This window comes from Lepus europaeus, chromosome 11, assembly GCF_033115175.1.
Source record: "Lepus europaeus isolate LE1 chromosome 11, mLepTim1.pri, whole genome shotgun sequence".
Classification (NCBI taxonomy): domain Eukaryota; kingdom Metazoa; phylum Chordata; class Mammalia; order Lagomorpha; family Leporidae; genus Lepus; species Lepus europaeus.
Window position 1 is genome coordinate 25,489,102 of NC_084837.1, and position 13,370 is coordinate 25,502,471.

General features: G+C 52.5%; 1 protein-coding gene across 1 annotated transcript in view; it reads left to right on the forward strand.

Annotated features, from left to right (window-relative positions):
- The first annotated feature begins 8,128 nt into the window (after positions 1-8,128).
- CDKL1 (cyclin dependent kinase like 1) overlaps positions 8,129-13,370 on the forward strand; it is a 60,617-nt gene continuing 55,375 nt past the window's right edge. Inside the window, exons 1-2 of the mRNA XM_062205160.1 lie at positions 8,129-8,189; positions 8,660-8,963. Of these exons, the coding sequence (XP_062061144.1) occupies positions 8,796-8,963 (168 nt within the window). The 5' untranslated portion in view covers positions 8,129-8,189; positions 8,660-8,795. The remainder of the gene's footprint in view (positions 8,190-8,659; positions 8,964-13,370) is intronic.

The following is a 13,370-nucleotide window of genomic DNA, read 5'->3' on the forward strand; positions in this document are numbered from 1 at the left end:
GAATTCCCAAAACGAGCTCATTTCTTGCAGCATGTTTTCTTTTCAAGGGAAAACTAATCTCACGCATCCCTATCTTAATCCACTGAAAAATTGGGTTCACGCATCCAGTCATTTTGTGACTGCTTAAACAGAGATCTATCAAGAATAGCTCACATACCTAGAAAACCCTTGTCTTTCAGGGAACAGTATTTGGAAACAAAGGTAGAAATAAAGGCTATTCCACGCAGAGGAACTGTCAGAGCTGAATCAAGCTCCGGGGTCAAGGTTCTTTGGTTGTAATCGACGTAAAAGCTGAAGAGCTGACTCAGAGCACATGTAGGCAGGGGAGCCAGTGGACAGTCCCTCCGGGCCATTGGCAGGAATCCATGCCAAAACCCTGCGTTGTAGCCTTTCATGCAAGACAGACTCGGAGGGAAGAGAATTGCCTGGCCTGGCTGTGATTACCCCTTGACCACGGACTGCGAGGAAACTTGAGTGATGGGTCCCACTGAGACACATACCCGGAGCAGAAGGAACGGATGTTGGTTTAACAGGAGGAGAAATGGACACTGGGCTAGTAAAAGCAACACATGTCCCAGATAGCAATAAGCCACCACTTGGTGAAGCTTAAAGGAACAAAACCACTCACCACATGTGAGTGAGATGGTTTGTTGGATCATGCTATTTGACCACACATTCTTTCCTCATTTTGGCAGGTGTGAGATTTCACATGCTCTAAACAGGACATTTAATTTGGGGCCTATGACTTCATCCTGGTCGTGTTTCTTAAATCCGAGTCTTCTGGACTATTACTTGCCAGTGATGATGGTGGATGACTGAGGGACGGAGGGAATCCACAGGTCTGTGTTGGTCTCTGAGCACCTGCCAGGACACCCCAGCCATCTGACTGTAAACACTGCTTCAAGCTTTCAAGCACATGATTGTGGTTGCTGAATAACAGTGGCCAGTGGAATTCTTTAAAGCCGAAGTCCAAAATCTCCTCCTCCAGGATCCCACAACCTCTATTAAAGCTCCTAGGAGGGGCCGGGGCTGTGGTGCAGCGGGTAAAACTGCCGCCTGAAGCGGCAGCATCCCATATGGGGCAGGTTCAAGTCCCCACTGCTCCACTTCCAATCCAGCTCTCTGCTATGGCCTGGGAAAGCAGTAGAAAATGGCCCAAGTCCTTGGGCCCCTGCACCTGTTTGGGGGACCAGGAAGAAGGTCCTGGCTCCGGGGTTTGGATCGGCATAGCTGCAGCCATTGTGACCATTTGGGGAGTCAGCCAGCGGATGAAAGATGTTTCTGTCTCTCCATCTGTCTATACTCTGCCTCTCAGAATCTTTTATTAAAAAAAAAAAATAAAAAAAAAAATAAAAAAAAAAGAAGCTCCTAGGAGTGGGCATTGAGCCTAGTAATTAAGACACGCACATCCCACATTGGAATTGGAATGCCTGGGTTCCAGACCCAGCTCTGCTCCTGACTCCAACCTCCTGCTAACGTAGGCCCTGGGGAAGGTGGTGGGGAAGGTGGCTAATGTAGTACCTGGGTCCCTGCCACCCACATGGGATACCTCAGTTGCATTTCTTGGTTCTGACCCTGCCCCAGCTGAAGGCACTCCCCCCGACCAACGCACACACCTTTTTTTAAAGATAGATTTTCTAAGATCAGAAGTTAAACCAATGTAATAACATGGAACTTTGTACTAGGATATTGGGGGAGGGAGTCACTGTGCTCTCCTGAGGTTCCTAAAATTGACCCACACAGCAGAAGTGGTGCTCACACTTTGGAGAAAGGAGATGGGTGACATCGTTGGCACCTGCCCTGTGCCAGGCACCGTATTAAACATTCCACGTGAGGGGTCTCGCTTCACCTTCAAGTCCGTGACATGGCTATCACCACCCTAATTATGAGGGGAATGCATAATGCAGTGGGTGCCTCTCATGCTCTGTCTTTGCAAACCCTCCCCTCCCTTAGTGTTGCTCATGGAGGAGCTCTTCTCTCCAAGGCAGAAGCTGCAACTCCGTTTCTCGGCAGCTCAGCAGCCTGCCCCACCTCACCCACTCACGCCTCTCAGTGGGAAAGAGAGGAGCATGAGGAAGCACGTGCTGTCCTCCATCCGTTTTCCTGGCTTGGATGGTGCCAAGGAGTCTGGTCTCCCGGGGCAGCCAGACACAGGTTTCGTGTCCAGTTCCAGCAGTGTCCTGTGGTCTCTGCAGCGGCAGCACTGAGGTCTGACTGAGGCTACCACAGAGTGGGCTTCCTGTTTCTGGCTGTGCCAGCTCCAGATCTGGGTTGGGCCCTGCTGGGGCTCCCAGAAGCTATTTACTAGCCCTTGATAAATTCCTGTCTGCTGAAGTGAGCTGAAGCCACTTGCATGTGTGGAAACTAAAATCAAAATGGTAAGGAGATACTGTCTCACACCTGTTAGGAGGATCCCTGTCAGAACAGTGGGGCTCATGCTGTGGCGGAGCCGGTAGACGCTGCCTGCAACATTGCATCCCATACTGCCACGGGTTCGAGTGCCGGTTGCTCCACTTCCAACCCAGCTTCGTGCTCACGGCCTGGTGAAAGTAGCAGAAGATGGCCCAAGTGCTTGAACCCCTGACACCCATGTAGGAGCTCCAGATGAAGCTCCTGGCTCCTGGCTTTGGCCTGACCCAGCCCTGGCCGTTGCAGCCATCTGGGGAGTGAACCAGCTGATGGAAGGTTGATCTCTCTGTATCTGTGCCTTTCAAATAAACAAATCTTTAAAAAATATATAAGAATTTATGTCTAAGAATTAAATTTAAGGATGATATACTACTATAGCGTTAATGATTTGTGATTATGTTAACATTCACTGGATGAGTGAATGAACATCTTTTTATTTGGTTCTTGTTTATAGCCCTTGCCTATAATTCTATTGAACTGTGATTTTTTTTACTGTTGAACTCTTTGTTTAGTGGAGCAGTAAGCCTTTGACTATAATGTAAATTAAAAATGTTACCCCCAAAATTTGTTTAAAAGGGGGGTGGAAGGGAGAAGAGTATACTCTTAGAATTGTATCTATCAACTACATTAAACCTGTTCTCTTTATATTAATATCACAAAATTTTAAAATAGATGAAAACAAATGGCAATGTGATGCCATCTCGTACCCATAAGGATGGTTACTACTGAAACAAACAAACAGAAAATGTCAAGTGTTGGCAAAGATACGGAGAAACTGGAGCCGTTAAGTACAGGTGCTGCCCTCCACTCCAGGCCTCCCTCTCATCAATTTGCCCACTTATAGACATTAGTGTTAATATCATACACACAAATATTTCTACTTTAATACTGGGTCTTTTTTTTTTTTTTTTTTTTTTTTTGACAGGCAGAGTGGACAGTGAGAGAGACATAGAGAAAGGTCTTCCCTTTTGCCATTGGTTCACCCTCCAATGGCCGCTGCAGCCAGTGCACTGCGCTGATCCGAAGCCAGGAGCCAGGTGCTTCTCCTGGTCTCCCATGCAGGTGCAGGGCCCAAGCACTTGGGCCATCCTCCACTGCACTCCCGGGCCATAGCAGAAAGCTGGCCTGGAAGAGGGGCAACCGGGACAGAATCCGGTGCCCCGACTGGGACTAGAACCTGGTGTGCCGGCGCCACAGGCGGAAAATTAGCCTATTGAGCCGCAGCGCCGGGTCTCCTTAAGGAAGTTTTCTATTTCTTTTTTATTTTTGATGTTTTTCAATTTTATGGAGAAATATTTATAATTTATATAAAGGGAACAGATTTCCTGTATTTCATATATATATAGCTTTAAGAGCATAATGATGATCTCTATCTCTTTAACCATATAATCACAGCTACCTAAGTTGGGCCCCCAGCGTGGTTCAGCAGGGGGAACAGACTACAACAAAGAATCCAGGCCCAGGATGCAGGCTCACTTGTTGCCACAAGTTTGCTTTCCAATTCTGAACAAATCCTTTAAGGTTTCTGATTGTGTTTTCTCAAATGCCACGTGTGCCCTCTCCCTCACCGGCCCTTGTGCAAGTGCTTTTAAACACAGAGCGCACACAGCACATGTCGTGGCGCAGGGGGTTGAGCTGTACTCAGAATGCCTGCATCTCATACTGCAGTGCCTCGAATTGAGTCTCATCTCCCTCCCTCCCTCCCTCCCTCCCTCCCTCCCTCTCTCTCTCCTCTCTCTCTCTGATTTCGTTATTTGAAAGTCAAAGTTACAGAGAGAGAGGGAGAGTCAGAGAGATCTTCCATCCGCTGGGTCACTTCCCAGACAGAAGGAACGGCCAGTAAGAAGCAAGCATGGTGACAAGACCCATCTTCCTGGAGAGCTTTAAGAGAAAAGCAGGAGGCTGCTCATTGTGCATCACAGGTAGCTGGGTCAGCTCCCAGTGTCTACCCATGAACCGCCATGAGTCAGGGAGCGCTAGCAAATCAGGCAGCAGGGGCCCGGGGGTCAGCAGATAGCTCATCTGCTCGGACCCCAGCATCTCATCGAAAACCTCAGGACGATATTAATGCCCACCTCCTAGGGTTAGGGTGAGGCTCCTACACAAAACCATCTTTGCATATTGCCTGCCACCAAGTAAGCACTGGCTAAATAGTAGTTGCTGTCCTTGGGGCGGCCACAGTCGTCACCTTGCACAGGATCAAGCACCAGGAGGAAGGCAGGAATCCTGGCCTTCGAACTGCACACCTGGGCTCTCTGCTACCACGTGTCACTCTGCTGAATGTTTGTTATTTCCTTAAGTGATTAAAATTCCACAGGACTGTTTGTGCCGCCTCGGGGACACTAAAGTATTCCAATTACACAGCACTGTAAAGGCAAGATCGCTCTCCGTGGAAAATAACGCAGCCTCACCACCAGCACCTGCTTACGACACAGACCCCACATAGCAGACCACTTCCCAGCCTCCCGAGGGCTGCACCTGCCCTGCCATCTGGCACCACCATGACGGATCACTCAGCTGGAAAGACCGTTGATTGAGAATATGGAAGCCGTGGCATCCTCTCTCTCCCCAGTGCTAAATGGTGACACCAACTGTCTGCGCCTCCCCAAAGCTGTTCTCTAACATTTTACTCCAACTTCCCCCAAAAAACAAAACAAAACAAACAAACAAACAAACAAAAAAACAACCTGCAGCTGCAAGTCACGCCAGCTCTCTGGTTCACAGCCCACGTAGCATAAATAACCGTGCACTGGCTCCGTACCCTACCTTCTAGTGGGCTTGGAACTCTGCCATGCTCCCTGGTAACTGAACTTTGTAGAATCCCTCAAGTTAATTTTTTATCTAACCTGGAATGAACTTCACACACAGAGGCAATGGAGAAATCCGCACTGTCTTTCTCGCTTTATTCCAAAATACAGAATACAATTAAAATCGGCAAAAGGAAGCATTCACCCACATAGACCACAGTCTGGGCCATAAATCAAAGCGCAACACAATGTCAAGACTTTAAATCATACAAAGTAAATTCCCTAACAACAATGTGATTAAACTAGAAATCAATAACAGAAAGAGATCTGGAAAATCCCCAAATAGTTGGAAATTAAACAACACACTTGACAATAACCCACGGGTCAAATAGGAAGCCACAGGGAAATGAGAAAGTGTCCTGAACTGAGTGGAAATGAAAATACAGCAGAGCAAGATTTCTGCCCCGCATTTAAAGTGCTTACAGGACAAATTATGGCATTAAAGGCTTATGGGGGTGAGGGCTGGGCCAGTGCCGTGGTGCCGTATAGGTTAAGCCGCTGCCCACGATGCTGCCATCCCATAAGAGTGCCCGTTCAAGTCCTGGCTGCTCAGCTTCCAATCCAGCTCCCTGCTAATGACCTGGGAAAGCAGTGGAAGATGACCCAAGTACTTGGGCCCCTGCACCCGCATGGGAGACCCAGATATAGTCCTGGCTCCTGGCTATGGCCTGGCCCACTCCCAACTGTTATGGCCATCTAGGGAGTGAACTACTCTTTTTTTTTTCTTTTAAGATTTATTTATTTGAAAGTCAGAGTTACACACAGAGAGGAGAGGCAGAGAGAGAGGTCTTCCATCTGCTGGTTCACTCTCCAACTGGCCACAAAAATGGCCAGAGCTGAGCCCATCCGAAGCCAGGAGCCAGGAGCTCCTTCCGGGTCTCCCACACGGGTGCAGAGGGCCATTTGGGACGCCGGCACTGCTGCAGGCAGTAGCTTTACCCACTATGCCACAGTGCTGGCCCCCATTTCTGATTTTTATAAAGCAGAAACACACTGAATCACACTGGGAATCAGAGAACTTGCTCAGCCCAACGAAAGGCTTCTGTGTTGTTTGTGAATCATTGCATAACTACCCCAAAACCTAGCAGCCACCATTTATCAGCTCACTGTTTCTAGAGCTAAGGACTCCAGGAACAGCTTCGCCAGGTGCCGTGGCTCCAGGTCTCCTGCCAGGTTGAACACAGGTTGTCAGCTGGGCCAGTCTCACTGGAAGGTCCCTAGAACTGGGGTGCTGTGTTGGACAGGCACTGCCAAGGTCATGCACAGAGCTGGCAGGGTTCCCATTCTCATGGATGACATCACTGAGGGTTTCAGTTCTTTGGCTGTTGGCAGCCCCTCATACCCCTCCAGGGGACAGCTCACAACATGACACCTGACTTCCCTCACAGCAAGTGGCCAGCAGAGCACCCAAGAAAATCCAAGGCAGAAGTCCCGGTCCTTCCCCGCTAATCTCAGAAGTGACAGCCCATCAGGTATCACCAAGTCTGCTCCTTGGAAGGCACCAGGTGGCCACGCCCACCCCTCTCTGGGGCAGGTGTTGTGGGGCCCCTCTGATGCTGCCTGCCACTGTATCTACAAAAACATCAACAGTACCCAGAATGGAACAAGACAGTGCTTTCCTCCTAAGATCAGCGATAAGACACGGATGTCTATCCTACCCAGTGCAGCGAGGCAAGGAAATGTGCACCAATTAGGAGGGAACTGCACAGTCAGTATTTGCCAAAAAGGAGACTGCATAGACAATCCCGGAGAATTTACCCAAATGTCCTAGAACCTGCAAGAGAGAAAACAGCCAGATGCAAATACGCACATGCAAAACTACTCAGGGTTAGTCACCAGCGGAATGCAAACTGAAACCACAGGAGGCTGTCACCCACCTATTAGAATGGCCAAGCTCTAGCGAACCCACAGGGCTGGCAAGGATGCAAACCGACTGGAACAGCGCTGGCAGGAACGTACAATGGAACAGCCACTTAGGAAAACATCTGGGAGTTAGAAAAGCAAGTAGCTATCATACAACCGAGCAGGCCTCCTCCTAAGCATTTTCCCCAGGGACATGCAAACGTGTCCGTAGGGAGGGCCAGGCCTGAGTGTTTACAGTGGCAGGTGCTACGAGGGCTCAGATAGTCTTCCACTGAGAACCAATAAACACGCACAGGGACATTGACAATGGAAACCTACTCAGCCCTGAAAAGGACTGCAGGCTGATAAATGGAACAACAGGGAGGAATCTGACCGGCACCGCGGTTGAAATGAAGGAAACTTACCCTCAAAGGGCTATAGAAGGTAAGACCCTATTTACAGACATTCCGGGAGAGGCAAAGCTCCAGGGGTCGCCACCGGCAAGCAGCTTCAGGGGGGCTCACAGACCACCTCCAGCCATCCTGGGCCCCACCCAGGTTTACACGGGGCAGCGGACTGCTGGGCCAGGGAACAGCACGGTGATCCCAGGCTGGGCGAGAGGAATGGAACACAGGAGCAGGTGCGGCGGCCTCTGCGCACTGGCAATGCAGCTCCTTTCAGGATCGTCCCAGGTCCTGCAGCTTCCGCTGCGGTACTCAGACCGCCAACTGGAATCCTAAAACCTGGAACGTTCCACCTGGCCCACCCGAAGGCGCCTGGTCCGTGGGACCCTGCCTGCCAGGGGGGCCGGGGCTGCCTCGCCTCATCTCCGGCTTCACCCCTCGCCCAGCGCGGGCTCCCCGATACCAAGCCCCAGTCCCGACCGACCGAGGAGCTGCCCCCCAAGGCGGCCCCCGGCGGACGGCGACCCCGCTGCGGGGAAGCGCGGGCCGCCGCCCCCATCGCGGCCGCCGGCCCGGGCGCCCGTGGCCGCAGCGAGCGCGGCGGCCCCGCCCAGGCCAGCCCCGGGGCGGGCGCGGTTCCCATGGGGATCGCGGGCCGTGCCCGCCGCGAGCCCAGCCGGGCCAGAGAGCCGGCGAGGCGGGAGCGCGGCGCGGCCGCCGCGGAGCCGTGAGTCCTGGGCGAGGCGGGCGGCGCGGAGCGGGGCCCGGGGCCGGGCCGCCACGTGGCGCCGCTCGAGGCTGCGCGGGCCCGGCGCGAGGCGGGGAAAGGCCGGCGGCGCCGAGCGGGGAGGAGCGGGGAGGAGGCCCCGAGCGACCGGCCGAGGCCCGGGGGGCCCGCGGGTGTCTGCTTGCTGCGGGGAAATGAGCCCCGACATGAGAACCGGGGGAGCCCCTCGCCTTCCCGGGTCTCCGGCGAGCTCAGGTGTCTCAGATTGGATGCAGCGAACCGTAAATGACAGATTGCCTTACAGGGCGAGCCTTTTAGGGTGATGGGTTACAGGCGGGAGCTTCATCTGGCCAGCCCAGGCTGTGGCGCCTGGCAGAATTGGCATTGCTGAGGAGCAAAGAAAAAAACAGAAAATCTTGAAAGACAGGGGCTGGTCCCTGACTCTCACAGGTGCTCTTGCTCTGTTCTAGGTCCTTGGGGGGAAAAAGACCCAGAAAACCAAAACCCTGGTGGTTTGGGGCCTCAGTGCAGTCCGCGCGTGCCCATAGTCCACGGGCGACCTTTCCAAACTATGCGGAGATCCGTGTCCAGGTGTCCCTCTCTGTGATGGAGAAGTATGAGAAGATCGGCAAGATCGGCGAAGGATCCTATGGCGTCGTTTTCAAATGCAGAAACAGGGACACGGGCCAGGTCGTGGCCATCAAGAGGTTCCTGGAATCCGAAGATGACCCTGTCATAAAGAAAATCGCCCTTCGGGAAATCCGCATGCTCAAGGTACGGCTCCCGCTCTCTTTGCAGTGAAGTTTGGGGCTTTAGGGAAAGAAGAGAGCGGCTGCACTGTCACAGGAATGCGTGGGACCCGGTCCCATCCGTCCCCGGTGACACGCACGTACAGTGGTACACAGGCGGACTTCTCAAGTTCAGGGACAGTGGAATTCAAAGACAGCTTATTTCGCTGCGTTTTTTTTTTTTTTTTTTTTTGAGCTCCATGCATAGTTCTTTTCGTTATATACTCTTTCCCTGAACTTTCTGAAGACCCCCTGTGTGGGTGGGTATTTTGCCCTGGAATAAACTTATCTTTGCATTCCATTTCCACCAAGTTTTTCAAGAGCCAGAAGTTATGGGTAAGATGATGTTCACTTTCAGAGACACTCTGAATATTTTAATTTGCTTTCTTTTTTTTTAATGCACAATACCATTTCTAAAAATATTTATTTATTTGAGAGGTAGAGTTATAGACAGAGAGGAGAAGAGCCAGGTCTTGCATCCGCTGGTTCACTCCCCAAATGGCTGCAATGGCCGGAGCTGAGCCAATCCGAAACCAGGAGCCTGGAGCTTCCTCTGGGTCTCCCATGTGGGTGCAGTGGCCCAAGCACTTGGCCCATCCTCTACTGCTTTCCCAGGCCATAGCAGAGGGCTGGGTTGTAAGAGGAGCGGCCAGGACTAGAACCAGTGCCCATATGGGATTCTAGCACCCCAGGCTTAGCCCACTGCGCCACAGCGCTGGCCCCTAACTTGTTTTCTAGTTGCATCTTTCCTGTATCACCTGTAGACCTGGCTTTTCAAGAGCCGTCACACTTTGGTAGAACAAGGACCAAAAACATTCTTGATTTTTTTAAACTCCCAGGCTCCTTTCTCTCGGCATTCTCGCCCATTTGGAGAGTCAGTCAGTCACCTGTGGTCAGCCTGTTCGTTAGCTGTCAGGTTCTCATCACACACATCTGCTGCCAAGCATCCCAATGTCCTGCTCCTTCAGGAAGGGAGACCGGCAGCCTAAGTACCTGTGAGCTGCCCCAGGAGACTGTGCTCTCCGAGCAGTTGTGGGGAGCTGCTTATCAGGAGCCCCTGATAGAAACGGCTTCTTTCCGGAATGTGGCAATGTGAAATGCATCCAGTGGGGAGTCACTTTGTTTGGCACAGTCCTGGCCTCTGTGGCCTCTCTCAGAAGCTGACTCAATGACAAGGGAAGCGCAGGTGCTTGAGTGACAGGTAGGGAACTCCTGGAGTGACTCTGATTCTTGCTCCTCCACTGCCTCTGAGCTTCTCTCTTTTCCCCATGGCCTAGGGGCCTGGGGTCATTTCTAGGTCAGGACCCTGTGTGGGACTTGCCAGGCTTTGGATCCGTGGAATGGGTGGCTAACAGGAAAACGCGCTTTGGGTCTCGGTGTCCTTTGCCTGCCCGTCCTGAGATCAAGTCCTAAGGCTCACTCTCCGCACCCTCCCCCAGGGCCCGGGGACCACCCTGCCCTGCCCATCCCCCTCGCCGCAGGGGGAGAGGTTCTGTCTCTCTTGGCTGCTGGGTGCTTGCCCTTTCGCAGGCTTTCCCCCCACAGGTGATAATCGCATTCCCAAGGGTTCATTTGCTCCAAAGAGAAAAATCTGTTCCTAGCAGAGGAAGAATTGATTTCTGAGCCTGCAGGCCGCCTGGGAGTGCCCTGGAATCTCCCCTCCCATGGAGCCAATTCTGTGTTTGCAGGGCACTGGCTGAGCTCCTCCGCCATGGGGACCCTGCCTCCGCCTCTCTCTGCCCCACTACTCCAATAGGTGTTATTGTTAGACTGGGGAGAAAAGCTAACAGAAGCTCTCGGGAAGGGTCGGTGTGGCCCTGAACTTGGGAAAGGAGTTTTGTTCTCTTGGAAGGAGAGTGTGGGTGTGCTCTTCAGGACAGAGTTGCAGGCATGGGGACGCCTTCAACGCACGGCCTCCCACACCTCGGGCGCGGGCGCAGGCATCCCCGGCTCGGGGCGCTGGGACTGCGAGGCTAGCGGTCGGATCTTGGAGCTGTTGCTTTTCACAATTCTGTGATACTGCGAACCCATGATAGCTACGTAATCAGTAGCTGCTGAATGAGTGGATTAAGGAGACGTTACATAAAGTATTTTCTCCGTTGATTTATTCATTAGACCCAAGTGTGCATCACAGTGTTGGCACACAGCCGTACAGCCCGTGAGGTGAATTCTACACACACACACACACACACACACACGCTCCCTCCCCTGGGTGTGCAGGGCGGGTAAGAGCCCCTCCGTGGGTGCTGAGTGGCGCACATAGTGTCAGAGCTAGACTTTGAAATGTTAGGGAGGCCGAATGGGAGAGAAGGCATTCAGGGCAGACGGGGGATCCCAGGAACAGGTGTCCGGGGAGAGAGCAGCTTTTTGAGGGAACACAGTTTGTCGAGGCCAAAGTCGTGACCAAGATGACTGCTGGGTGCTAACAGGCTGGGAGAAGAAGAAAAACCAGTGTGGTGTGTGCGGGACGGGGGGGGGGGGTGATGTGGAGGGCAGGTGTGTGGCGTGTTGGAGTGTGTGAGTGTGGGTGGGTGGGTTGTGTGGGTGGTGTGGGTGGTGTGTGTGGCGTGTTTGTGGGGTATGTGCATAGTGTGTGTATGTGTAGGGGTATGTGTGTGGGGTGTGTGGGGGGGATATGTGTGTGGTATGTTTGTGAGTGTGTAAGTGTGTAGGGGTGTGTGTATGTGGTACGTTTGTGCGGTATGTGTGTGGTGTGTGTATGTTTGTGGGGTATGTGTGTGGGGTGTGTGTATGTGGTATGTTTGTGGGGTATGTGTGTGTGGTGTGTGTATGTTTGTAGGGGTGTGTGTGTGTGTTGTGTGTATGTTTATGGGGTATGTGTGTGGGGTGTGTGTATGTTTGTAGGGGTGTGTGTGTGTGTTGTGTGTATGTTTATGGGGTATGTGTGTGGGGTGTGTGTGGGGTAGGCGTGTGGGGTGTGTGTTTGTGGGGTGTGTGTGTGCTGTGTGTATGCTTGTGGGGTAAGTGTGTGGGGTGTGTGTGTGGGGTATCTCAGTGTGTATGTGTGTGGGGGTATGTGAGTGTGTGTGTGGGGTGGGGGGTATATGAGTGGGTGTGGGGGGTTTGTGTGTGTGGGGTGTGTGTGTGGGGTATGTGAGTGTGTATGTGTGTGGGGGGTGTGTGTGGGGTATGTGAGTGGGTGTAGGGGGGTATGTGGGGGGTGTGTTTGTGGGGTGTGTGTGTGGGGTGTGTATGTGTGTGTGGGGTATGTGAGTGGGTGTGTGTGTGGGGTGTGGGGGGTATGTGTGTGTGTGTGTGTGTTTGTGGGTTGTGTGTGAATTCCAGGCAGCCCCGGTGGCAGCGTGGTGGTGGTGGTGGTGTGGGGGAGGGGCAGCCCGGCAGGGTGGGCCTACAGCAGGTGTGCAGTTCAGCGACTCAGTGGCTTCTTGGGGTTTTCCTTTGCACAGCCCTGGGGGGAGGCTGTGAGTGCGCAGCCGAGGTCAGCTTTCTTCTGAACAGAACAGACGCTGGCCAAGATGTCTTCTGCTAGAAGATCGTCATTTATTTGAAGATGTTTGGACTTCATGGGCCAACAGAATTCCAAACATTGTTGTTCTTTCTACAGATTAGGATAAGGTTGTCAGCATTTTAAAACGCCAGCTACCAACCACTTACCAGCAGTATGTCCCAGGAGAAACACGTGTTAATACTGAACCAGGAAAGTCAGTGTTAGAAGCCACACACAGTCCTTCCCCAGAGAGAGCCGGTGACAGCCACGTGCTGAGGCTGCTCTGACCCACCTGTGTGTGCCCGTGTGTGTGAGGACCTGCGGGTAATTGTGTGTATGGTGTGTGTGTGTGATCGCCCATGTCTGTCCCAGCGTGTGTGAGGACCTGCGGGTAATTGTACGTGTGGTGTGTGTGTGTATGTGATCGCCCATGTCTGTCCCATTTCTCCGGCTGCTGCTGAGAGCGGTGGCCTCATTTACTTTTTGTACTTCCCAATCTGATGACAATAACCACTGTTTCTGGAAACAGAGATTCCCCTGGTCACCTGATGTCCTGCTTACAGGATCTGCAAAGGGACTTCAAAGTCTGGAATGAAATGATAAGTTGATTTTTGTGCGAAAAATCTGGAAAGTCATCTTCTTGATGTGCTGTTGCATGTTTATAAAGATTTGTTTACTTGGAAAGCAGAGTGATGTGTGACAGCAAGAGAGCAGTGGCTGTACCCGCTATGCCACAGTGCTGGCATCCCATATGGCCTGGGAAAGCAGTGGAAGATGGCCCAAGTCCTTGGGCCCCTGCACCCATGTGGGAGACCCGGAGGAAGCTCCTGGCTCCTGGCTTTGGATCAGCGCAGCTCTGGCTGTTGAAGCCATTTAGGGAGTGAACCAGTGGATGGAAGACCCCCACCCCTTGCCGCTCTGTGT